At 44.6% G+C, this 24,315-nt stretch overlaps 1 protein-coding gene across 1 annotated transcript in view; it reads left to right on the forward strand.

The window, feature by feature from the left end:
• The window catches only part of LOC147021091 (TBC1 domain family member 24-like), a 67,140-nt gene that overhangs the window by 27,646 nt on the left and 15,179 nt on the right, over positions 1-24,315 (forward strand). Inside the window, exons 3-9 of the mRNA XM_085890839.1 lie at positions 1,697-2,098; positions 4,739-5,161; positions 5,349-5,724; positions 8,100-8,258; positions 8,649-8,712; positions 8,810-8,934; positions 19,588-20,129. Coding sequence (XP_085746965.1) covers positions 1,697-2,098; positions 4,739-5,161; positions 5,349-5,724; positions 8,100-8,258; positions 8,649-8,712; positions 8,810-8,934; positions 19,588-20,129 — 2,091 coding nt within the window. The remainder of the gene's footprint in view (positions 1-1,696; positions 2,099-4,738; positions 5,162-5,348; positions 5,725-8,099; positions 8,259-8,648; positions 8,713-8,809; positions 8,935-19,587; positions 20,130-24,315) is intronic.

Genomic DNA, 24,315 nt, shown 5'->3' on the forward strand with positions numbered 1-24,315 from the left:
CATGGAAGACTTCATTAAAAATTGTTTCAGTACCTGTGACAGTTTGGAATTTGGCTCTTATATTGGAGCAGGAAAAAAAAAATTGTAATTACCTCCACCACCGAAGGTGGACGGAGGTTATGTTTTCACCCCTGTCTGTTTGTCTGTCTGTCTGTGAACAGGATATCTCAAAAGGTTATGGATGGATTCGGATGAAACTTGGACAGATTGGGAGTGCGACAAGGCCGAATTGATTCCATTTTGGTGAAGATCTGGATCTGGATACGAGATTTTTTAATTTTAAAAGTAATTCTTCACCATTGAGCGATCCGGCCAAAAATGATATGTACGTAGCATGATAATTTGAAAAGGCTCGGACTGTGGACGGGTGCGTTCTACCCAAACCCTCGACCATCGCTGCCAGTGAGTGGACGTTGAACCTTGCGGGATTACCTCGCGTCAACATGGCAGGTTTGGTGAATTATCTCATGGATTCTGCAATCGGAAAGACGATGCTGTCATTCCAAGATTCAGGCAGACTTACCATAGGGAGACGCTGTATCCGGTTTGGTTGGTTATTAACGTGAATGGGAAGGTTGTATCTGGGGCTTGTCAATGCACATGGTATGCTTAAAACGATGATATTTACTATTAATCATGTTTGAGGGGGTGGGGGGATGGGGAGTGTAGGTTGTTATAAATATATTGTTTGTTGGTTCCAGGGCCACAAGAAATATTATACTAGATTCTTGCATCGATTTGTAAAAGGAAAGTGTGCATGTGGTGTGTGGTGTGTTATCCACTGCCGCTGCCCACTAATTGTATTGACAGGAAATGGTACGAACTTGACACCTCGCATCCACTAATATTTCTCATATTTCTTTGATTTCTGTGAGCCCGATTTGCATCCAGGAACACAACAGTGATGCTTAATAACTATCATGAAATTGCCACTCTTTCTTTTAAATGCTGGAAATTCCGTTAAACTTCCAGGTTTCACTCCAGAAACGGCAGGTTAAAAGTGCCCTAAAAATCAGAACCGAGTCACTGAAAACGCACACACAGCGCATGCGTGAAAGACCTCATCAGCATTCATACGTCATATCGAGCTAAAGTCCCGCATTTTAAAATTTAAAGCCTGCAAACGTAAACACTTAATGATGTTTGCCTTTAGCATTTGTATTTGCTTCAATGGTAATGTGGAGTTTGACTTCACCTCCACTTGCTTCGAGCATTTCCGTTCTCGCTTGTAGAGTGGAGACAAGGCCTGAGTCTCATAACCCAGGCTGTTTGTATTTCCGTCCATCCATCCATCCATCCATTGGGACCATACTATGTGCAGAGCGTTGGTGCTGCTAAGCAGTCTCCTTAGCTATTGGGTAAATCCTGGACGGGTCGCTACTCCGACACAGGACACCAGCAAGCTGGCACTCATTTTGCCAACCTTGGAAGGATGACAGGCAGAGTCAACCCTACCTGGTATTTATTCAACAGCTAAGTGAGATTTGAACTCAGGATCCTAGGATTGCAAGTCCACCACCCTCACCATTAAGCCAACACCAGGCATATTTCTGTCTATATGCGCATATGTGATTGGTCAATTCATTTTTTGTTGTTGCTTGTGATGAATAATGATTGTGTGAAGATAAATTTATCATTTATTTTATTAATTTATGCAGCATAAAGTTGTTTATATCCCTCTCTTTACCTGGCCCAGGTAATCAGTGTTTGAAAGCAGAGGATTCCACACCCCAAGGCCAGGCATCTGCATTTAAGGGATGGAGTGAGGCACGACTTGAGATGGCATGGATTTGGGGGGACCCAAAAGCAGAATTTTACCCATCAAATGTTTTCGTTTCCTGGGATAACGAAGAAAATTTTACATCAGAATTCCGTGATTTGGGGCTTTTGGAAGGTGTGGAAGATTGCAATATTACGTGCGAGGTTCCCAGGAATTTTGACGAGTTGCGGAAGCAGGCTCGAGCTGGGAAATGGGTTGGAAATGTTGCCCGTCGGCGTCTTGCCTATGGACTTGCACTCCTTGCCCTGCCTTGCAGTGCAGACATACCAGATGCTGATTTCTATCGACAAATGCCAAGCCAGTACAAACAACATCAAGGTCTGTTATCAGGAGAGCATTATCTCCTCAGCTGCATTTATATTCCAAGTAGGAGTCCAAATCCAAATTAGAGTGCATGGCACATGAATGCATCCTCGTACAACACGAGGAAATAATATTAATAATGTGGGAAGTGTACGAGCATGTTTATATGCAGACAAGTGGGGTGTGCTTACTCATTGTGTAAGCATACGAACAGTGCTTCCCCATTGTCTTGGGTGGCTCATGCATTTGATTTTTCATTTATTTATTTCCATTTATTTATATTTTCATTAACAGATACTTTCCAATGTTTATGTGATTTTTTTCCTGATGTGTTGTCATCGATGTCTGTCGGCACACAAAATTACCGTGCTTGCCCATTGGCTCGGGTCGCTCACCTGCATTTTTTTCATTTATTTATATTTTTATTTACGGATGCTTTCCAACGGATCTGTGATTTTTCGCGGTATATCGGCTTCGGTCCATCGGTACGCAAAATTTCAGCTTTCTACGTCACCCGGAAGGCACCGATCTTTAATATCAGTCAGTGGTTAGAATGAGCTTGAACATTAGATGAGCACAACAGTAAGAACCAGCAGAAGTCTATCATGTACATCTACTGTTTCTAGGCAGAGTGAGTTGTCTGAAATCAAACGGAGCTTTCCCTGTGTAAAGTGTTTGCTTGAAATGGAGAGCGAGTCTGCAGTGGAAAAAAATTCACCAAAAAAGTGACATGTTGCATTCATGCGTCACATGACATATGCGGATGTACATTCCTGTGTCATTTGGCATGCTTGCATGATTATTTGTGTGTTGTGCATTCAGATTTGGACTGATAGAAACCCAGCCTTATTCAATCACTGTGCACATTTTTTCAAGATTATCTGCTGTGGATATAGACTAATTGTGGGTTGGTTTCTCAACCAATGTTCTTTTTTTCTTTAATAATGTCTTCGTTCATTCCACCTTGTGTAGCTTTTCTTGGCTTCTTTATGCAGTTTTCTTTGGCGAGGAGAGCATGGGGGTTAATTATAAATATCCTAGCCACCTGGGGTAATTGATTAGGTGAGAAATGATTGGTTATCCTCTCCAAATACAGGTAAGAAATGTGATTGGGTCTTTGTGTGTGTATATATATATATATATATATATATATATATATATATATATATATATATATATATATATATATATATATATATATATATATATATATATATATATATATATTTTGTCGCGGGCCTGGCCAATTACGTTTAATTCTTCCGACCCAATTGTGGTGGACGGGCGGTTAACACCGACCAGGTCAGATCGCCAAGCTGTTTTTCTTGGAGGCGAACACGTGGTCCTCAGAGATTATGGTGCGCACGGGAGGGGAATTGCAGCATGGTCGAAGCAGGTGGATGCACAGCACAAGGGGTTTATACTCAAACTCACAACAGATACAAGCAACTGAAATAAATACGGGTTTTTAATGAAAATTAATTTACAATGATAACAATTCAAGGGGTAATAAAAATGGAACATGAGGTAAACTAAATCTAATTTCCTATTTGAGGTACCAACACACTCAGACACAAAAACGGATAAGGGGAAAAGAATAAATAAAAGAAAAATCCTCACTTTCTCCCGGCACTTAGCTTTGGCCAGAGATGGCCTTTCTTGAACCTTGCGATCGAGCTGCTTCATCCTCCGCGGGAAGATGCGCCCAAAATGGCGCTGAGCCGCTCTCTGGGCGGGAAATGTATGTAAGGTATTTCGTGAGGCGGTATTTAACACCAGGGCTCACCAACCGCAGTGTGGCTTCATCGCCGATCGTGCTTGCCGACGTCACTGCCCTCTATAAAATGGCGCCGCTCCCTTCGGTGACATACACGAGGCTTCGAGGTTGGTCTCTCACGACCCAAACAAGAGTCAATGGCCAGCGTCTTGCTCCACCATGCGAGCCAATTCACCTCAGCACAAATACGAGAATCGTGCCATCTTCTTCATGCGTCGAAGGAAAGCCAGCCGTAATGTCCTGATCTTACACGCCATCTCCGAGCTCCGTCATCTCTCGACCGTGTCCCTCACACCAAACTCAACCCAACAAAACCAACTGCTCGTCCTCATCACTTCTCACATCCCGCCCATCAATCATCCACCTCCGGGCATGGCTTCACCTGCCGTCACCCTTGGAGGCGGGGCTTCTTGCCTGCTTGGTCGTGCAGTTCAGTTATAATCGTTTTAAGGACGTAATCCCCCTTTATCGCCAGTCTTGAAATGCAAAAACATAGGGCAAAGGCCACGGGGGGGGGGGGGGCAATTACATACTGGGGAAAATTGGTCATAATCCCTATCTAATTAACACCGCACCATCCCCTGTGTGGTGACGGAACACTTAAGCTTACAGTTTCCCTACTTAATTTACATTGAGACGTCTCCTGCATGTTCACGGACCAAGCAACTCTATGCAATCCTAACTACGCAATGAAATTCCTCCATCTACCCCCCACAACCGTCACAGGTAGTAACCGAGCATCTTGCTTCATAATAAATTCACTTATTTTAATGTAGCATCTGAAGTTTCAAATAGCTGTGTCATAACGTTTGACTCGGACTCTCAACAGGTTTCCTCTCTAATTTATGTTCTATGCTTTTTCTCTTCACCCATTCCAGGAAAACTCCCAGACTTTGTGGCCAATTGCCCATTCCCCAATTACTGGCTCACAGAGACTGGAGAAGATGCAGTTCTTCGGGTACTATGGGCACTTTCTTACCAATTTCCAGGTGTAACCCACTGTCCTCGACTCCCCATACTTGCTTCTCTGCTTTTCCACTTTGCACCGAGTGAGCCGGCAGTGTTCAGTGCTCTCTCCCGACTGCTCTCCTGCGACGATTCAGACCGCATTGTCTTGGCTCGCTCACGACTGGAGGCCACTGCCATATTTTTGACCCTAGCCGACCTGGCCAAGCGTTGGGTTCCGGGAGCAACCCTTCCCAGTCGGCCTTGTGCATATGGCCTCTCCTGGATATTGGTGGAGCTCCCATTCCATCATGCAGTCCGTGTTCTTGATTGCTTACTCGTCGAGGGCGATAAGGGTAAGTACAAATGAAGACCAACCAAACTCAACAGTCAATTACTGGTATAAATTTGCCTCCAAGTAATACTGTTTGAATGCTAGTTAGGTTTTACAGTTTAACACAAAATGTTTCTATATATTTTATGTGGTGCATTTCTGTATTGCTGAAGCTGAACTGCTGAGTGGTACTTTTGGATGTTTTACAGTCATGTTTCGTGTTGCTTTGGCTTTACTGAAGCTGGACGTTTTCTGGCCTACCGAGGTGGTTTCTAATGTCGAAACAGACATTCCTGGGGGGAAGTTTGAAAATCCAAAGAGTGGACCAATGGGAATATCCCAGGAGAAGGAACAGAACTCAAAGCCAACAAACGAGGCTCGTAAGTCGGAGAACATGGCTCAAGAATTGATCAGCAAGGCTCAAGAACCAGAAAACCAAGACTGGGATTACAGAAACCTCCCAATGATTGAAGAGCTGATGAGAGTTGCCTTTTCCATACGGATGTTTTCTCGCCGTGAAATCCACCTGCTACAACGTGCCAATGAACAGGAGCAAAGACAAAGCGGGATCATGCCACAGTACCGGTGAGACAGACAAGCATGTATCCGATGAATCATAAATTATACAAAACAAATAAGCAAACGATTCAACATCAGAGGATTCAGTGGAAAACAAAATACAGTGCCTCTTAGCTAACAAAATACCAAACAGGCGCTCAGTTCGTATTCGGTCAGCTAGCCAGACACTAAGGCAATTCGACTGTGCGAATCCCAGGCTTTTCCCCATGGTTTTGAATGATTATTGGCCAAGTAAGCAATCAAGAACACAAGAAACTCACATTTGTGGATGTATAACACATTTGCTTGACGTTTACCAAGGAAATGAATACGGTGCTGTATACATTGGCACAACTCGCAGACGCTTTCCAGGTGCGAATTTCAAATGCACAGGTATGAGTTAAATTTCAAGGTCCGTGCTTAAACTCCATTGAATTATGCATCAAATGAATTTGTTATTTGATGATTGAGAAGCGGAGAATTTTACTTAACTCTCTGATATATCCAGGCCCAAATGGAGCGTCAAATATGTGGAAATGACACGTCACAGAACAAGGAGAACAGAGTGGAAATGGAGGAAAACATAGCGTGGTAGAGGGACACAACAGAGAAACCCTTGGAAGAAGTCAAGGGGAGGTGGGGGACACATGGAGTGAGGAAGCTGGATAAATGCTCAAACACAGCATGAGGAAGAAGGGAAAAATGAGGATGAAAGAGAACTGAACAAGTGAAATCCTTCAATACAGCGTGTGTGGTGAAGAAAATGAGTACACTAATGTTAAAATATGCAATTTATGCTTTTTCAGTTGAAAAACAATTAAAAAGCATACTTAATATTTGAAATGTAAAAATCTTATTATTGTGATAAGCACTTTTATATATAACAGAAGGAATGAAATCGTTCGATACAGCGTGGCAGGGGACCGCAAAAGAATGATAGCATAAGAATAAGTTAGCTTTCAGAATTCGGCGATCGGCGCGAAATGCGATGATGGGCGGAAATGACGTCTTTCGGCGCGAAATGCCATGGTGGGCGGAAATGACGTCTTTCGTTCGTTCGTACATGAGGTGCGCGTTTCTTCGTTTTTTTCCGTCAAGCAATAAATTAAATGGTTTTCACATATATAACACATTAGTTTCACAAATTTCCATTGAAATACTCGGGTATTTCCGTCAATTGTCGCCATTTCCGTCGAAGTTACGCACTGCATCTTCCGGACGGCCGTCATTGGCTGTCTTGAGGTATGTGGGGGGGGGGGGACAGGGGACACTGGAGACGTGGTAGACGCCGACAGAGACATTTCAAACTCGGTGCAATTGTATACAGCGCACGCGCTGTAAAAAGAGGGAGAAGACACAATAACCTGAAATGGAAGGGGTGTCCTTGAGGGGTTTAATGAGGGTAGAAAATATGAGTATGGATGACCTGAGGTGGTGGTGAGCAGCCGTTTTAAATCCAAGGAGAGAAGAATGCGATTGAACAGACTGAAGAAGTTGGTTCCAGAGGCGAGAGAAAAAAGCACCAAATGAGTGGAAGTGAACAATAAACCCATAATTTTTGACACCAGAAGTGGATTACTGGCACACCACATGTGCCCTGCAGAAACTTTGGGAGGGGGGTAGAGGGAGGCAGAAGAGGTGGTGGGACAGATAAAAGAAAGGGGAGGGTGCAAGACCAGAAAGAAGGTGGTAAAAGACAGCGAGGTCACCAACCTGTCTGCAATGCACGAGTTACAGACCTTAATTGCAGGACATTCCAATGAGTTTGAGGGACTTGGTTTCCACAGCATCAATTCATGAAAAGACGGAACACGGACCTGTCTGAGATGGCAAAATGATAGACTCATCGTCTTGAAGGCCTTGTAGAGGGATAAACTTTCAGGTGTGCCAAGGAAAGACTGCACGAAGGAGGACGTCCAGTCGGTGGTTTGTTTTGGAGGCCTAATTGGATATATTTGTCCAAGAAAGGTCATGACAGGTGGTGAGGCCCAAAAGTGATGTAATATGCTCAGGTAAATCAATGGTGATTATTCTCTCAGTGAGTATAACATGCTCTCGTCAGTGTTGATCACAAGACCTCAATTCAGGAACTTAATTTAATTGTGAGTAAATATCCCATATGACGTGCGCTTCTCCATTGCAAGGCAAATCCAAGGCTGTTGAGAGAGGGCCCAGAGACATTGAGGAAAATATTTGTCATTCCCACCTATGAATTATCACACTATATGACCAATGGTTTCCACACCAATGTGAAATTTTGGGATCAATGACTAGTTTTCAATGTAAAATCCAACTATTATTATTTTTAATCTCTTAGAACCATATGATGCGATACTTTGAAATGCAGCCTCCCTTATTCTCTCTCCATGCGTTCACCCTTCACCCTTCCCCAATGTCTTTAGAGGGCGAATGAGGATCCCACTGGACTTAACAACTTTTGAATCAGATGTGGTGACGGCAGAGGAGATGTGTGAGCTGTGGACTAGGATCCCTGAACGGCACTCGCTTCACCCTCCTATCCTCATCTTCTCCATCGCCAATAATGGCATCTTGCTGAGCAGGTCATATTTTCATTTCTCAGAATATGCTCCTTTGTTTCTGTCTTCGTGCATTGTTGAATGCACCAACCGCTCTTAACAAATCAATTTCTGAGCGTGACGATGACATTGATGATTTATTTCCTCGTAACTTGGTGTGAAGAATGTGGCAGTGGCATAAGTAACAGATAACTGTCAAAATACCCCCCCCCATTCCCCTTAATATCTATTCATTAAACTATTATGGGTTACCAGAGTGAGATATCAACTAGCTAGTTTTCAACTACTTGTCTAGGTCTGCCTAATAATCAAATCATTCCAGGATTAAAGCTTCCATTTTCATTAACAGCTGGCAGAAAAACTTGATGAAGGTACGAGGATGACTTACATCATTTATGTGCTCACATTATGCAGGTTGTACAGCTGTTGTGAAGGCCAACAACCCACACTACTCGTACTGAAAACAACAGACGATGAAGTAAGAAATCTGAATCATTACTCACCAATGCTGTCCAAGCACCATAAGTTGTGTACCTAAGTTCCACAAAGCTGTTCAATCTCGCCCATGATTCCAGGTATTTGGAGCATTTTTGTCGACTGATTGGATGGAGCGAACTGGTTACAACAACAACAACAACAACAACAACAACAAATGTGGCAGACCAGCCTTTTTCGGAACTGGAGAATGCTTTGTATTCTCGGGAAGTTGAGCTCTGCTAATAATTGTTGCCTATTTATCTCAAAAGAGAATTCCGGTATTGTATTCTTCCGGTTCTGGGTTTGGAGCATTGGCAGGTCTCCTTGGGGGCTCCTTGCTGACGATCTCAAAGTTAAGTTTCCGGTCGTTATCTGTCCCGTTTTAACTGTTTATTTTCTCACCTGCATGTTACTGTTTGTTCCCAGTTCGGTTTTGTTTCAAAAATCGTGCTATTTTGTGAAATTTCGTCAAACTTGTCTTACTGGGTGCTTGAGGCCTATCCTTGAGGTTTCAGGCCTACCCTTTGTTCCGCTCGGAGTTCGATCGTGTTTATTTGTTTTTTCTCCCCATTATCTTAAATTTCTATCTTTCCCACTTTCTTCACGTCCCCCATCCCAACTAATCACTCCATTTCTTATCTTTAAAAAAACAAGAAAAAAAAACTGCGACCTTTCTCCGATTCTTCTTCTTCTTCTTCTTCTTCATCTCTTCTTCTGCCTCGTCTTCTTCTTGCTCGATTTTTTTCTACAACACTTCCATGACCTAATCTGTTGAAAAGTCTCTCAAACATTAATAATAATAACAAAAACGATCTCTTATAATGCTTCATCTTCCTCTTTCACACGTGTGGTACTCTTTACTGTATCAGAATGCACTACTCTTCTGCTATTTAAATAGACTGCTCTCAATTCGACCTTTCCTTCATTCCTTGCCTATAAAATCCAACTGTTACAGCATTTCTTCTCTCCATTCTCTGAATTGGCCTTTATTGCATCCCTCAAGAAATGTGTTTAATCGCATAACTGACATAAAACTTAAAAAACCCCAGTTTGCTATGAATGTTTGCTTTCCATCAACCATTCTTTTTTCCAACTTCAGTGCCAACTCACTCTTCTCACCCCTCACTCTCAAAGCAACCATCCCACTCTTCTCCCTCCAAGCCTCCCTCTCACCCCTCTCAAAAACTCCTACCTCACCTTTCTCCCACCAATCATCCCCCTCACTCATCCTTCCCAAAGTTGCCCCCCCTCCCATCCACAAAGCTGCCTCCTTCCACTGCCCTCTCACCTCCATCTCTTCACTCCACCTCCTCAAATCCTCAACTGTCTTCTTCCCACCTCTCTTGTCTTGTCTCCCCACATAGCCTTTTCTCCTCCTCATTCAGCCCCCTCCCCGAGCTATTCTGCAATCCCCCACACTCTTTCCACAACACTCCTTCCCTCCCCCCTCGTCCCTTGTCCTACCCTCCCCCTCCCCCACCCCCTGCACCCAAAGCCTCCTCCCCTAACTCTTCATTAAAAGTATGGACCTCAAATATCCGGGGCCTTTGCTCAAACCTTTCAGATATTTCCATACAGGTTGCCACTGACAAACCAGACATAATCTGCCTAACAGAAACTTTCCTCTCCCAAGACGTGTCTGACTCCCAAGTATCTCTCCCTGGCTACTCCCTCCTCCGGTTTGACAGACCTGAGCCTCGCCCTGGTGGAGGAGTTTCTCTCTTCATCAAAGACTCTATTCCTCACTCTCCATGCACTGCCCTCACTCCCCACACCCCCAGGAATACCTCTGGCTACGGCTTCCCCTCAACTCCCACCTCATGTTTATATGTGTACTGTACCGTCCACCTAACAGTGATGACTCCATCTACACCTCACTATCTGAAAACATGGACCAACTATCTTCTCATCCAAACTCTCTCTTCCTCATATGTGGTGACTTCAATTGTCATCATGCCAGTTGGCTTGGTGTGGTTACCTCTTTCACCTGTCATGGCACCTCAGCAAAAGCTTTCTGCGACTTATTGGGACTGACTCAATCGGTCAACTTCCCGACCCGGATCTCAACCAATGGTACTCCCTCTCTTCTGGATCTGATTTTGACAGATTTCCCTGACAATATCTGCTGCTCTTCCCCGATCCAATCGGTTCTTCTGACCACGTCCTTGTCAAAGTGGACATCTCTCTGGTTATTATCAGAGATCCACCTCACCGCCGTCGAGTCTGGCATTTCACTCAAGTCGACTGGCAGGGTCTCCAAGCAGCCATCAAACTTATAGACTGGTCTCCTATCTCTACTTTCTCCAACAACAACTCATCCTGGGAATTCTTTCAAAGAAACTTGCTCTCCCTCATGCACAGATTTATCCCCTCTCGTCTTCAGTTGTCCTACCCTTCCTCCGACTCTTGGTTCACTGATGCTTGTGGTGAGGCAGTTGTCCTGAAACAACTTGCCTTTGCCTCATGGAAAGCAAACCCAACTGAGGGCAATCTCAGTTCCTTCCATAAAGCTCGGAACAAGTGTGTATCTACCCTCAGGAGAGCCAGAAAACAACATCTTTCTCATCTCAATCTGAACTCTCAAACCTCTCTCCCTTCTCAAAATCCTGGTGGCATCTAATTAAATCTGTTTCTGGTGTAAGTTCCCCTTCCATCCCTCCCTTACCTCAAATGGCAGCACTGCTGATACCGCACATGAAAAAGCTGAATGCCTAAACTCGGTGTTTGCAGCTAAATCTTGTGTCCAAAACCCATCACTTTCTCTACGCACCTTAACCAGTCGCACCCAACTGTCCCTGGACTCTGTGTCCTTTTCTCCTGACAAGGTGGAGAGCTTGCTGTCAAACCTCGACTCAGATTCTGCAACCGGTCCAGACGGCATCAGCCCACGTGTCCTCAAAGCCTGCTGTTCTGCTCTTGCTCACCCTCTCTCTGTTCTATTCACCCTCTCATTTGCTCAAGGCTATCTGCCATCTGCTTGGAAATCAGCAAACATCACTGCCCTGCACAAAAAAGGTGCAAAAACAGATCCCTACAACTACAGACCAATCAGCCTTCTCCCAATCATCAGAAAGGTTCTGGAATCCATCATCGCTTCAGACATCAAATCCTTCCTCTTCTCCAATGGCTTGATTTCTGATCATCAATTTGGTTTCAGACCAGGTCACTCTACCCTGGATATGCTGCTTCTGCTCTCCCAACAATGGATGGAAGCCCTCAATGCCAGACAGGAAATCCGAGCCGAATCCCTGGATATATCACGTGCTTTTGACACAGTCTGGCACCCTGCCCTGCTCACCAAACTCTCTCCCTATGGTATCCAAGGCCATCTCCACTCATGGCTCACAGACTTCCTCTCCTGTCGCAGTCAACGTGTGGCCCTAAATGGAGTTCTTTCATCCCCCCTTCCTGTCCAGGCTGGAGTTCCTCAAGGTAGCGTTCTGGGCCCTGTTCTTTTTCTGGTTTTCATCAATGATCTCTCCGACTCTCTGGAAAATCCTCTATATCTCTTTGCTGATGACTCCACCCTCTGCCGTACCATCGGTCATCCCTCAGCCCGGCAAGGAGCAGCTTCTTCGCTCACTGCTGATCTGGATAAAATCACAAACTGGTCCTACACGTGGAACATGTCTTTCAATCCGGACAAATCTCACACTCTCACTATGTCTTTTTGAAAGGACAGTTTAGAAACCCCCCCCCCCATCCACTATCTCAACAATCCTCTGGAAGAAGTCCTTTCTTTCAAGCTTCTGGGTCTCACTATCTGGCATGACCTTTCCTGGGAAAGCCACATTTCAAACCTCGCCTCCAAAGCCAGTCGCCGACTGGGAATCCTCCGTCGTGCAAGGTCCTTACTCGGCCCACCTGAGCTCCTGACCACTTACAAAGCTTTTGTCCGCAGCCTTATGGAGTACCGCTCTCCCCTCTGGGCTGGTGCTCCTGGCCTCCCACCTTTCTCGGCTTCACGCTGTAGAAACCAAGGCATTTCGGATCATTGGCATCTCCCGCAATGAGGCTGAGTCTTTGGGCCTCTCACTCAATAACCGCAGGTTGGTCGGTGGTCTTTCTGTCTTCTAACGTCTCCTCTCCAGCCTCGCCCCCCCTGCTCTCTCTGCAATTTGTCCCCACCACATTTCCGCAGGGCGCTCAAGGTCCGCCAACAACCCCCTTCTGGTAAAACTACCAAAATCACGAATCATTGCTCACTTTTACTCTTTCATCCCTCTTTTTTCCGCCTTTGGAATAAACTCCCTCACTCTATTCATTTAATTCCCATTCTTCCCTCCCGGCCTTCAAAACAGCTGTCACCACCACCTCTTATTATCCGCCATCCAAATCCTCGATATTTTCTACCCCCGGTAATCCTCCCAAACCCACCTCCTTCAAATTCCCTGCTTTCCTTCCTGAAAGTCCCTGTGATGTCCATCTTCTATTCCCCATATTCCCCATCCCATCCCTCTCCCTTCTCCAAATGTCTATGTTCCCCACTATTTTGTCCTTCCCACTCCCTCCCCTCCTGTCTCATGCCCCCCTTGATGTGCGTTGTGTGCTTGCTCTCATATGAGCCTCGAGAAGGTATACAAAAAAAAAAAATGGTTCAAATACCAAAATGTCCATCACACACATCCCATAGGTAGATATTAGAGTGTGCACTTGTCAAAGTTTTGAAAGCAATCTACTCAAGATAGGGCCAGTTCTGTCTCTACCTGCATGATCATTCCACAAATGGCTTTAATTGGGGAGGCATGAACAACAATTGTAACAAAACAGTGCTGTCCAACTAAAACATCCTTTCATATTTTACCGGCAATTCCAAGGCGAAAAGATGGTCCACTGAGAAGTAAATTGGGCTATCCAGCATGGTAATTCTGAGAAAAAGGGGTTCAAAATTCAGTTCCTGGAGGGTTGAGGGACAAAATGGAGGAAGACTTGGAGAAATAAAGAATGTGGAGAATGAGGGCTCGGATAGACCACAAGGGGTGAACAAGATTGGTACCGCTGCAAACCGTCACGGGGGGAAAAATCTGGAAACTTGAAAAGAGATGGGCTTGGGGAAGGTTCATGGTGGTAGTAAAGATCATGGTTGTGGATGGGGGATGACCCGAGATGGTGATGAATAGCTGTCGTGAAGTCCTGGAGGGAAGAATGAGATTGAAGTTTGGCCCTGGATGTGGGATAGCCTTGTTCACTTATCAGGGGACTCATGTTCTTCTTGTTTTACCGAAGCTAACAATACATTGATGAAAAAAAAGAGTATATTTGAATATCAGGTTTATCTTGTATATTAAAAACGTAAGTAGCTCCTGAAGCATGCACAAAAAACCCCCCAAAAGCGTTGCAGGAAGCCTTCAAAACCCATTGGCTGGCCAGCTAGCCTAACTTCACCCACAATTTTCAGCAGGAAAATGATACGACCACCATTTTGTTGATCTGTTAAGCCTAAGATGTCTTTGGAAGTCTCATATTCACAATCGCCATGCCCTATAACTTTTCTGTTCAGTGTAAAACAACCAAAACGACTGTTAAAAGGATTCACGAATATTGAAAGGTTGGAGCCAACAGGTATCATAGGCCTTGTGCAGCAGGCAAAAGATATGCATGGACCTCAAGCTTCAGCTTACGGGCCAGTGCAATTGCAATCTATCCGAGATATATATAACCACGATGTATTATGCACATGAGCAGTTGGCATGTTTTTGCTTCATGTAGGTAACTCAGGTTATTTTAGCTTATCTGGAATATATCTGGATAATCTGGAATTGGAACCCCCTCTGTACTGTTCCTTTTGCGTGTGTCTACTGTTCTGTTTTGTGTCCTTTTTTTGTTTGTTATGTCCTGATCCGTTTAGTGTACGAGCTCTTCCATGAGACTCCACTATGTATACAAAAAAATTTATATATATATATATATATATATATATATATATATATATATATATATATATATATATATATATATATTGTTGCAGGCCGGGGGTCGGGTGAGAAGACCACAAGATGGGGGAAGCTATCTCGGTTCCCACCAGACTCCCTGGAATTGCAGGCCGTCACACACGGATAATTCCATGATGCGGCGGGTTGCTTAACCGACCATGGACGTCAATAACTCAACCGTGTGACCTAGGGTCCTCCCTTCAATGGGTTAATTGGGTTACCTAAATAATCACGATTTAATTACTGGGGAACACGCCCTCGGTACGCCTTGTCCGAACTGGATCGGATCACTTTTCCGGATTGGATGCAGCCGAGCGATACTGCCAAGGACGTACCGGCTAAAAGGAACGGATTGTTGGGAATAAAGTCCCGGATAAGCTAGGATTTGGACCATGCTGGATCAATGAAAGAAACCACAAAGACGAGCTGGGAACATTCCTAATAATAATTTATTTATAATGGGCGAGGAAAGGTATGTGGTACGATAAAGATTTATTGGGGTGTGTTGTGCAGAGATAGGGGAGAGAGGTGTGGTGCAGCAAATAAACAGGCAACTTACAAAAGGGGACACAGAGCAGACTTGACGCGAAATTAATAACAATAATAATAATGATATTCTGCAGTCTTAATTAAGCAGACAGGCGCCAGCGCACGCGCATGGTGTGGGATCGGGCGTGGGGAAAAACAGACAATTCCAATGAATATACAGTTCTCAATCCCTCTAAGGCGCCAAGCAGACACACACACACACACACACACACACACACACACACACACACACACACACACACACACACACACACACACACACACACACACACACACACACACACACACAACCCGATGAAGAGAGAGTTTTGAACCAGGAGGGGAGTTGAGGCTACGTTCTCTGTACTTTTGTGCTTGATAGCACGATGTGCCACCAATACGTTTCGGGGGGGAGAGGGGGACATGCTCCATAGTGCGGTACCCTACAGTGGGCACATAGTCTCTGGCTTCAGCCGCACTTTTGGAGACTGTGTTCGGAAAGGAGGAGCTTGAGTGGAGAAGGGGCGGAGTCCAGAGTGCAAGGATGGAGTGGCAGGCGGGACCAGGTAGGCAGGTGGGGTTGACGTTGTGTGGGCGGATACGAGGATGCGGAGTCCTGGCAGCAGGAGGTGGGTCGTGGCGGTGTCGACGAGGTGAGGCGAGAGCGGGAGGGAGGTGGAGAAAGAGAAAGGCGGAGGGACTGCTCCGACCTTTATAGGACTTGCATCTCGGGGGGAGGGGCCACACCGAATTGAAACGTCATCACCTGAATCAGGTGCTCCGATTGGCCTCGACCCCTCACGTGGCCCGCCAACTTTAGCCGGAAATCGCCTCACTTCGTTTCCGGCAAGGCCATCGCAGACAGCGGCAGTATTCCGCTCTGACCCCAGGACATGACACGAATCGCCCACACCGAAATTGGCACGCGAATTGTCCTGCAAAAACCCCAGGCCGTACCCTGGCAACAGGCCGAGGGTCCCGCATGCCCGCTCGGGTTCCCGACCAGCAGCGATCAACACGCCCGCTCCGCGTGCCAACGTGGCCCACACTGTACATTCCCCGGCTCGATCGCAGCTTCGCTGGCCGTATAGACGAGAAGACATTCACCATCCGTGGAGAATCCGCTGCTGCCAGCGAGGGCCGAAGGTACATCATTATGGCTAAAAACATGCACGTTTCGCGAGCGGCGCACGTGTCTGCTTTCGAGCACATTCCATACAGTGCGTGGGGTTCGGCCATTACGCACGTGGCCAGCGCTCGCACAACTCCGCTAGCGTGTGCGTGGGGCGAACACCAATATGTGTCACATATTGAGGTTGAAAAGGAACAAGCCGCTTCGACTCCGCACACTCGTATCCCACCAAACATGGCGTGGAGTCGTCTTTATCGACCTCCGTACGCGTTTTGTGTAGTGTGGGCATCGTGCTGGTTGTGTTGTGAAAAACACCATTCGTGCAGCCTCTTAAGAGGTATTCATTCGCATGTCTTTTTAATGCAACCGGCAATCTTTCCCAGATCATTGGAAGCTCGAGTCGATAATCCCGCACCGCCAAGTGCACCACATGACTCGCTGCACACATTGGGTTTCAGGCTCGCCCGGGAACGAGGATCTCTGTGCAGCAGTTCCCTCACAGCGGCACTGCACGCGCTGGCCTCCATGATTAGGCCCCACCTTACAGCGAAGGCGCATGTGGCTGATTTACCTCAGGAATAATCAGAAGAAAAGAAGAGTAGGGACGAAATGAAGGAGAAAATGATTTAAGCAACCCTAGCTATTAGATCATTGCAACGTACTCCCTTGTTGTCCCGCTAAACAAAAGGAAAGGGACTATCTACACATATAATAATGGAATAACTGTCTTGGGACACCTATCTGTTGTATGCATGTGGTTCCGAGAACTGCAACAATATATATATATATATATGTATATATATATATATATATATGTATATATGTATATATATATATATATATATATATATATATATATATATATATATATATATATACAGTATATATATATATATGTATATTGTGACGTTCACGGGACTTGAACAGTCCCGCCAACGTAGAATGAGCTGAAACGATGGAGGCGGTTTATTTATTTATAACCCAAACATGGCGGTTCTAATCGCTCTACCGCAAACGGGACGAGGAAGGTGGCACGAGTCACTTTTCACTGAGATGATGATGTTTATTTGTTTTTATTATTAACCAAAAATAACAAGACTCGGCAAGAAGAGGGATCCGGGGCGATTCGACGGGATAGTGTGGGATCGGGCGTGGGGAAAACACAGACAATTCCAATGAATATACAATCCTCAAACCCTCTAAGGCGCCAAGTACACACACACACACACACACACACACACACACACACACACACACACACACACACACACACACACACACACACACACACACACACACACACACACACACACACACACACACACACACACACACAAAACGTAGCTGCTTCTGGTGGTCAGGCTGGACCGTGGTGTGGACGCAACTGTCCCTGGATCGGCGTCGGACGAGCTGGCCTTGCTCTCGTCAGGGGGGCAGGAGAAACCGTGGTGCTGTCGACCTCCTGGTCCTGGCCCAAGTCCGCTCACAGCCGCCAGGGAACCAGTTCTGGCGCCAAGTTGCGAGCAGGAGAGGGAGGCAGGTCCGCCCGCTGTTCGACCCCGTACTCCGAGTCAGCAGAACCCCAGAGCCAACCAAGGTGAGGCACGAGGCTCAGCAAGGCTCCAAGACACGATGAAGAACACGATCGAATCAGCACAACAACAAGTACGCTTCCCGCGCAACAGCCTCCACACCAAAAAAACACGATCTTTTTGTCCCGATCTTCTTCCTCTTCCTTTTCGACCCCGAACAGAACCTTTTTATCCTCCTGTCCTCGTCACTTCCAATCGAGCCGTTTATTGGCCCACCGCCGTCGCCTTCCGCCAATCGTGATCACGGGGCGGAGCCATCCGCAGCCCTGTCCTGTGACGTCACGGCCAGCCTCCAGGGACTACTAAAAGGGGTTTACGCAGACACACTTACCCTATCCCGTGTCCTTATCTAATTACGTGACAATTATCATTTCCCCCTTGAAGAAATGAACATTTACTAGACAACTTATCACCACTGAATTGCTACTTATTACATCGAGATCCTGGTAAACTCGAACAGCATGGCATACCTAATTAAACATCCTAATTACCCTTTGAATGCATACCCTCCCCCTCAAACCTCAAACGTAACAATATGTATATATATATATATATATATACAGTATATATATATATATACAGTATATGTATATATATATATATATATATATACAGTATATATATGTATATATATATATATATACAGTATATATATATATATATGTATATATATGTATATATATATATATACAGTATGTATATGTATATATACAGTATATACAGTATATATATGTATATGTATATATACATGTATATATATATATATATATATATATATATATATATATATATATATATATATATATATATATATATATTCCTGGCATTGTAATAAAGCCTACTGACGAGTCCTTCCCATTTCCTTGGCAACGATGTCAGTTTGCAGTTCAGCTCACATTTGATATGCCAATAAATAAAGAAAGCTCAGTACAGGATCAAAACTTTGCAAAGAGTTGGAGTATACCTGCGTGATCCATTTTTCACACGTGGCCAACTATATATTGTTGCTTCTCGCATTTGACATTCGCAAAATATTTGGTTCGTAGCAGCAGCAGATTCATTCAACACCAACAACGTTGTCTTTCAGAGATATGCTTTGAATATATATTTTTATATATATATTTTTTTGCCATAAAAACCTTTAAAATCATCTTGCAAGCAACACTGCAACAAGCAGTCCAGTTTACTGTTAAAATATATGGTGACACAATTTATCAAGCTTATTCATATTAGGATTGGGCTTTTTCCCTTCAAGCTAAATTTTACAATATACTTTACTTTTAATACAGGGTTCAATAAATTCTGTTTCCATGTTGGGATGTATTTTGTTATGAAATATTCATTCAAAACAATGTCCTTAAGTTAGATTGGGCCTTATGTACTCACATTTACTTAATGCTTGGTCGATCATAACTTTGCCTCATGACTATCTCAAGCCAACCTCAGATCATTGCAGTCAAGTTTGACTTCAGAGTGACTACATGATCACCTTGGCCTGTGAGCAATGCATTGTTAGTTGTGGTGGACAAGGGTGGACTAAAGCAATATTCACGGAAGTGTCAGAGTATGAGCTAATGTTGTTGGGTCAGAGTTGGTCATAGGCTGCATTGAACTTTATGTTACCGGTTATTTTCATGTTCTGACATCCTAAGAATAGCAAGAGCAAGTTAAATCTTCTTGTAACCCCTGCAGGTGCGTCCAATGATGGAATGTTACCATTGGGCAGTTCTACAGAAGCCAAAGCACCATCTGTCCTCTAAGGATTTACAAACTTTCTGTGGCTCACCCGCAAATTCCCGACAGAATTCCTCATCTCTTTCCACGTCAACAAAATGTTTGACTTCATCATCACCCTTACCCTCTCCTCCTCACTCTCGACGAGGATCTTTCAAATCATTCTTCAGCTCACTTCTTCCTGAGCAGAACCTCTCTCCTGCACTGTCTGCTCACTCTTCTTCCTTTGAGAATGTAATTTCACTTCTGCCAATGTCTTTGTTCCTCACGGTGCCCACATCTCAATCCTCTTTGCGATCCTACAGACGGTACTCCATCTCAGGTGCATCTCCTCCTCTGGTACGTCGCGACCGCACAGCCTCCCTCTCACAAGCAGATGACTTTCCTCCATGCCGCTCTTCTCCACAAATCACCATCAGCACTCCAACCAGCCAAACATGTATAGCAGAAAAAGATGCGTCCATGTTCATGGCTGGAACAGCAGAAGGAATATACATCGGTAAGAAATTAATACTGCTCCTGTATCTTAACACATTCCTTATGGAATCCTTCACAATTATTAACACCCAGAAAAAAACACATATCAAAGTACCATGCATCAAGTTTGCCATCAATGAAAGTCTTGTTTTGTTTTTTTTTTCAGTGGGAAATCTAATATTAACTAGAGTTCATAGAACACCTTACCCCATGCAATCTTGAGAAAAAGGACATGGGAATGGTTGTGGTATTTTTTTTACAATCTTGCTTTGCATTTCTGAGCACGATCGATATTTCCTTCGAGCCGCAATTTTGTCTGGATCTCGATATTCCGTTGTCGGAGCGTGAGCGGCAAATTTGATTGGTCGAGATGGCGTAAAATGGCATAATATTTTGGCCAAGTACAGACATACGTCTTGTAATGCTTAGGTTGCATTCCATTGTGAGTGTTATGCGAGGATTGTGCTGTGAGAGGTCACCATGACGTGGCACCTCTGGAGATATGTTCCTGAGAGAGTTATTTCTGATGCATGAGCGGTATAGGATGGCTTCGTTTGGCATTGGTAATTGCATTACAGATATTATTATGGAGTTTTACAAGTAAAAAAACAAGACTATATAAATAACATAATTATATATCAAAACTAGATGGTATTCATAAAATACTTACCCTGCGCAGTCAACGGTTTTGGAGCCACAGAGATGCAACATTTTTCGGTTTTTCCAAGATGGCGGCTGTACCACATGACCTATGACGTCATGATTATCATTAAAATATTCTACAGGAGGCAGCGCTCCTATGGTGAAAATTTGTGTCCATCAATTAGACCAACAGTTGCTGAGAAAAAAAAATTCATAATGATCGGATAAGTGGTGTACTTGTCAAATTATGACATCATAATGAAGGCACCGATGACATCATCAACAACATATCTTATTTCCCATTGGGAGTACTTGACAATGAGCCACGTTTCAATATTTTCCATTGAGCAGTTTGGGAGATGTGTAACGTTTTTCCAAGATGGCGTCCGAACCACGTGAACTATGACATCATAATTATGAATAAAAAAAATTCTACAGGCAGAGGCACTCCGATGGTCAAATTTTGTGTCAATCGGACCAATAGTTGCTGAGAAAATGAATTTCAAAAGTGCAGACATGCATGCACGCACATCACACGCCACCGAATGCCGAACCCTGCTTTTCACTTTGCGAGCACAGGGTAATTAGCTTGTCATCTGTTTACCACTGCTGACTTCACTCTTGCTACTCTACTACTCTTCCATCAAGGCAGCGGTGGGAGATGAGGATGAGGAGCTACTCCTGGGAAGAAGAGCCAGGCTATAGTTCATCTCCCTGTGGAGCTGCAGCTTTCTTTTTGAAGAAGGCATCCAGGGTTGACTGTATAGCCTGATTTTTCTTCACCCTGAGCATCTTGTCATAGCAGGACACAGCATTCCGCATAGAACGCTTCACTCCGGTGCTGTGCTCAATGTCTGTATCATTGTTGATGTTCTCAAGTGCTTCAGACAACTTCAGAAAGACATCAGTTAAGTTTTTGTGCTCAGGAATTTCTCCGGTTTAGTGTCCTCTTGCGGTGCTCGTCCAGCTCCTGCAGCTCCTCATTGGTTAAGCAGCTCCCATGTGAGTCCAGTAACTCCTCCACATCATTAAAGCCCACTTCAATCAACCCAGCTTGGTTGGCAAACTGGACAATATCCCTCGTGATGCACCTCAAACACCGTGCACCTCAAACCTGCACCTCAAACCCCGTGAACTCATGACAGACATACGGCCACACCTTCCACCTCGCTCTGTTCATGGAGATGTTGGCGATGTCCTCCCAAGCTCCATCGATGTTTTCAACTTGCATTCCTGAGGTTTAAATTCCTCCAGAACTGCTCGATAGACTCCTGCCTCGGACCATCAGTTATATGAAACAGCTGTCAGAAGGTGTGACGGAGTTAGTAAGCCTTGAAGTTGGGGATTGTCCCCTGGTCCATGGGTTGTAAGAGAGGAGAGAAGTTATATTGGGAGGCATTAACACAATTTCATCAGGCAGGGGAGTCCAGAGGCTGTTGAGGTGCTCTAGGTGACCAGGAGCATTGTCCAACAGCAAGAATGCTTTTGCTTTAAGATCTTTCTCTCATTTTTTTTATTTTATAAATATATATATATTTTTAATCGATGTGTTTTTTTCATCGACTCTAATGCGAAATAGCATTATTAGGGCAAGCATGATAATAAGAGGTACACTACATGACCAAAAGTATGTGGACACTTGCTCGTCCAACATCTCATTACAAAATCATGGGCATTAATATGGAGTTGGTCCCCACTTTGCTGCTATAACAGCCTCCACTCTTCTGGGAAGGCTTTCCACAAGATGATGGAACATTGTTGCGGGGATTTGCTTCCATTCAGCCACAAGAGCATGAGTGACGTCGGGCACTGATGTTGGGCGATTAGGTCTGGCTCGCAGTCGGCGTTCCAATTTATCCCAAAGGTGTTTGATGGGGTTGAAGTGAGAGCTCTGTGCAGGCCAGTCAAGTTCTTCCACACTGATCTCGACAAACCATTTCTGTATGGACCTCGCCTTGTGCATGGGGGCATTGTCATACTGAAATAGGAAAGGGCCTTCCCCAAACTGTTTCCACAAGTTGGAAGCACATAATCATCCAGAATGTCATTGTACGCTGAAGCATTGAGATTTCCCATCACTGGAACTAAGGGGCCGAACCCGAATCATGAAAAACAGCCCCAGACTATTATTCCTCCTCCACAAAACTTTACAGTTGGCTCTATGCATTTGAGCAGGTAGCATTCTCTTGGCATCCACCAAACCCCGATTTATCCGTTGGACTGCCAGATGGTGAAGCGTGATTCATCACTCCAGAGAACGCGTTTTCACTACTCCAGTCCAATGGCGGTGAGCTTTACACCACTCCAGCCGACACTTGGCATTGCACATGGTGATCTTAGGCTTGTGTGTGGCTGCTCCGCCGTGGAAACCCATTTCATGAAGCTCTCAATGGATGTTGCTTCCAGTCAGTTTGGAACTCGGTAGTGAGTGCTGCAACCGACGACAGATGATTTTTCTGTGCTATGTGCTCTGTGAGCTTGTGTGGTCCACCACTTCGTGGCTGAGCTGTTGTTGCTCCTTGACGTTTACACTTCACACTAACAACACTTACAGTTGACCGATGCAGCTCTAGCAGGGCAGAAATTTGATGAACTGACTTGTTGGAAAGGTGGCATTCTATGACGGTGCCACGTTGAAAGTCACTGAGCTCTTCAGTGCGGCCCATTCTCTTGCCAATGTTTGTCTATGGAGATTGCATGGCTGTGAGCTTTATTTTATACCCCTGCCAGCAATGGTGTGGCCGAAATTGCCGAATCCACTAATTAGAAGGGGTGCATGCATACTTTTGGCCATGTAGTGTATGTCTGTACTGCAAAAGTTGAGGTTTTTGGAAGTGGCAAGAAGATTTGTGTTCTTGTGTTCAAGTATTTAATTTGAATGAAATAACATCAAGGTTTTAAAAGCTGTAAAATAAATATATACAGTGGGGAGAACAAGTATTTGATACACTGCCGATTTTGCAGGTTTTCCCACTTACAAAGCACGTAGAGGTCTGTAATTTTTATCATAGGTACACTTCAACTGTGAAAGAAGGAATCTAAAACAAAAATCCTGAAAATCACATTGTATGATTTTTAAATAATTAATTTGCATTTTATTGCATGAAATAAGTATTTGATCACCTACCAACCAGTAAGAATTCCGGCTCTCACAGACCTGTTAGTTTTGTCTTTAAGAAGCCCTTCCATTCTCCACTCATTACCTGTATTAACTGCACCTGTTTGAACTCATGAACTGCATAAAAGACAGCTGTCCACACTCAATCAATCAGACTCCAACCTCTCCACAATGGGCAAGACCAGAGAGCTGTCTAAGGACATCAGGGACAAAATTGTAGACTTGCACAAGGCTGGGATGGACTACAGGACAATAGGCAAGCAGCTTGGTGAGAAGGCAACAACTGTTGGTGCAATTATTCGAAAATGGAAGAAGTTCAAGATAACAGTCAACCTCGGTCTGGGGCTCCATGCAAGATCTCACCTCGTGGAGCCTCAATGATCATGAGAAAGGTGAGGGATCAGCCCAGAACTACACGGCAGGACCTGGTCAATGACCTGAAGAGAGC

This window comes from Eptatretus burgeri, chromosome 8 (genome assembly GCF_056783735.1).
Source record: "Eptatretus burgeri isolate ZD-2024b chromosome 8, Ebu_testis_v1, whole genome shotgun sequence".
Classification (NCBI taxonomy): Eukaryota; Metazoa; Chordata; class Myxini; order Myxiniformes; family Myxinidae; genus Eptatretus; species Eptatretus burgeri.